The sequence below is a fragment of the Quercus suber genome, unplaced genomic scaffold (genome assembly GCF_002906115.3).
Source record: "Quercus suber isolate HL8 unplaced genomic scaffold, Cork oak 2.0 scaffold_169, whole genome shotgun sequence".
Taxonomy (NCBI): domain Eukaryota; kingdom Viridiplantae; phylum Streptophyta; class Magnoliopsida; order Fagales; family Fagaceae; genus Quercus; species Quercus suber.
The window spans coordinates 850,636-853,143 of record NW_027069629.1 but is presented as its reverse complement, the minus strand read 5'-3'; the positions used below and the strand labels follow the sequence as shown (position 1 = coordinate 853,143).

Genomic DNA, 2,508 nt, shown 5'->3' with positions numbered 1-2,508 from the left:
ACGCTAGATACTATCTTGATCATTGGTCATTTTTAACACAACTGCAGCTATTCAACAAAGCTTATTTGCTTAGTAAATCAGTATATGTAGCCTGAAGCAAACACCTTTTCTACCATACATTGACATTCTATACCTAATAATTCATTTGGTAAAAGTCCATTCATAATTTATAGTAATTCAATAATTTAAAACACAGCCAAAGAGAGTTGTTCAACTTGGTTAGTTCATAAAGAGCGGATATCAGAACCAATACACGTTGAATTCTTCGAAGTGAGCAAGTCGCAGCTCAAGCATTAGCAAATGGTACTGAATTCCTATTTCTGTCCATATCGCACGTAGCTCCAAAATGAGATACAGTAAAGAGTTTTTACAGGTAAACAAGGCATAGAATTTGTTACCTTGTTCCAATGGGTGAGGGATGATGGGAACAAATTGAAAGAATTACAGAGAAGAATAAACAATGTGGAAAAGATAACAAAATAGGGAAAATACCCCAAAGAAAAACAAATCTTATCCCTCTCCGCCTAAACTTACTAAAGTGACCTCTTAGTTAGAAATAACGACCCAACCAGCAAGAGAGAGAGAATATCTCACCATATGACAAAGCCCTCAATAATGAGTTCATTCACTTAATTTGCACCTGTGAAGGTAGGGATGATCATACTTTATGTACTTAGTCCAGTAAGAACGATATCTTGTCATTGCCAACTCCAGCCAGGGTTTCATGTTGCCGTTATAGTGTATCACTGCAGCATTATCAATCTCTGTACGATCAACACTTGGATTGTAACCCAAACCAAGCACATGCCATGACTTCTCAAGAGGATGTGTCAGCCCATAAAATGTAATTAATCCCGGAGGTAATGTCCCAAGCTTCCAAAGTACCCTATCTTCATTCTAAATCCGCCACAGAAAACAGAAAGGTCAATGATTAAATAATTATGATAATGTAGATTTATATATATATATATATATATATAAGTAAATAGTGGGGGAAGGGGAGGTGGTTTTAAACCAATTATTATAAGCAGAGTTTTACAGAGGAAAAAAAAATTAAAAACAGTTTTCATGAAATAGGCCAAGGGAATGAGGTTCTTTTTAAAAGAATTATATTTACACCCCTTAAGCTTGGGATGACTTCTAAATTGGTCCATTAACTATAAAAACTTGCAATTTCTGTCAACATCCATTAGAATTTTCTTGTTAAACCACCAAGAAATGATATTTTTGTGAAGAAAAAAAAGGGAAGGGGGGGGGGGGGGTCATTTTTACGCATGTTAACGGAAGAATTGTGACTGACCATTACGAAAGAAGCACATTAATATTGTTATAATAGTTGAGGGTGAAAATTGCAAGATTTAAAATTCGGGGAACATATCAAAAAGCAACCCTAAACTTAGCAGGTGTAAAGTGCTTTTTAATAAGCAAGTATGAATATCATTAAGTGCCAAAATGGTTGCAGCCTTACTACATGGAATTTATATGAGTAAGCCTAAGAGAGTAAAGTTACCAGTGATGAAAATAAACCTGCTGAGATTTATGTCAAGTTATAAGTCATGCATAAAACTTGTTTGTACACGGAACAAGGAAACAAAACACATGCAAAAAAATGCAGGGGTTAAAAGACTCACCATGTTCTGCCACTTGTGATATATGCCAGTAATATCCCTCTTTTTCCACTCCTCAAGATCAAAAATGTTCATCCCATACGCCCACCCGCATGCATTTGGATCAAAGTTTCTTGAAATATGAGGATTTGTAAAGTTAAGGTACTTGTCAAAACGGTGAAAGCTCTCACCACAGGTCTCCACCGCCCCATTAACCTTGCCTTGGAGATTCACAGACCACAGTCCAGTCAAGTCTTTCTGGACAACAATGTCATCGTCAAGAAACAGGATCTTATCTAACTTTGGATAAACCTGTGGTAGATAGAACCTCAGATGGTTAAGCATTGATAGATACTTCGGGTTCCTGTACTTTAGATTAGCAGAACCAGATGAAAGAGTGGTTGGATGGCCAGCCTTGAAATAATACTCTTTCATTGCAGCAGACTCAAGTTGACGAAGAACAGGGCAATAAGATGAATTAAGCCACTTAAATTCATCAACATTTTCAACATGGATTGTCGCTTTTCCAGGAGGATTCAACAGAAACCACATATTCATGGCTCCAAAATTGAGTTTATCAGTGACAAGATGGAAAACATGTTTTGAAGAGTCCTGCAGCGCAGCCAAGAAGCATGTTTTAGTCAAACACAAGAAAGCAAGCAACTTTTATTGAACATTAATTTAGTAGCATAAGTTCCCCATTATGTGGAGGAGGTATCTCGAGCAGCAGCTCCATAAGATCCTCCTCTCACAGCATGAGAGACCCAAAGATGTGTGGGTCACACATGTTGCGACAGTGGCTTCATGGAGCCTCTCTATAAGATAATATTCCCATTACACGTCCATATGAAGTGGGTTCTGTCAAAAGAGAGGTCCCGCTTAAAAGAATTTCAATATAAAA

At 37.2% G+C, this 2,508-nt stretch overlaps 1 protein-coding gene across 1 annotated transcript; it reads right to left on the bottom strand.

Annotated features, from left to right (window-relative positions):
* Positions 1–206: 206 nt before the first annotated feature.
* LOC112039780 (polygalacturonate 4-alpha-galacturonosyltransferase) lies at positions 207–2,251 on the bottom strand. The gene is made up of 2 exons (XM_065777937.1): positions 1,632–2,251; positions 207–897 (listed from the first exon to the last, which is right to left on the bottom strand). Exons 1-2 carry the CDS (start codon positions 2,163–2,165, stop codon positions 622–624), a joined length of 810 nt encoding a protein of 269 aa, XP_065634009.1. The 5' UTR covers positions 2,166–2,251; the 3' UTR covers positions 207–621.
* Between the last annotated feature and the right edge of the window lie 257 nt (positions 2,252–2,508).

Coding starts and splice junctions, on each gene's coding strand:
- LOC112039780 (XM_065777937.1), bottom strand. CDS start 2,165: ATGAATATGTGGTTTCTGTTGAATCCTCCTGGAAAAGCGACAATCCAT. Junction 898..1,631: donor ATCACAAGTGGCAGAACATG/GTGAGTCTTTTA, acceptor TGGCGGATTTAG/AATGAAGATAGGGTACTTTG.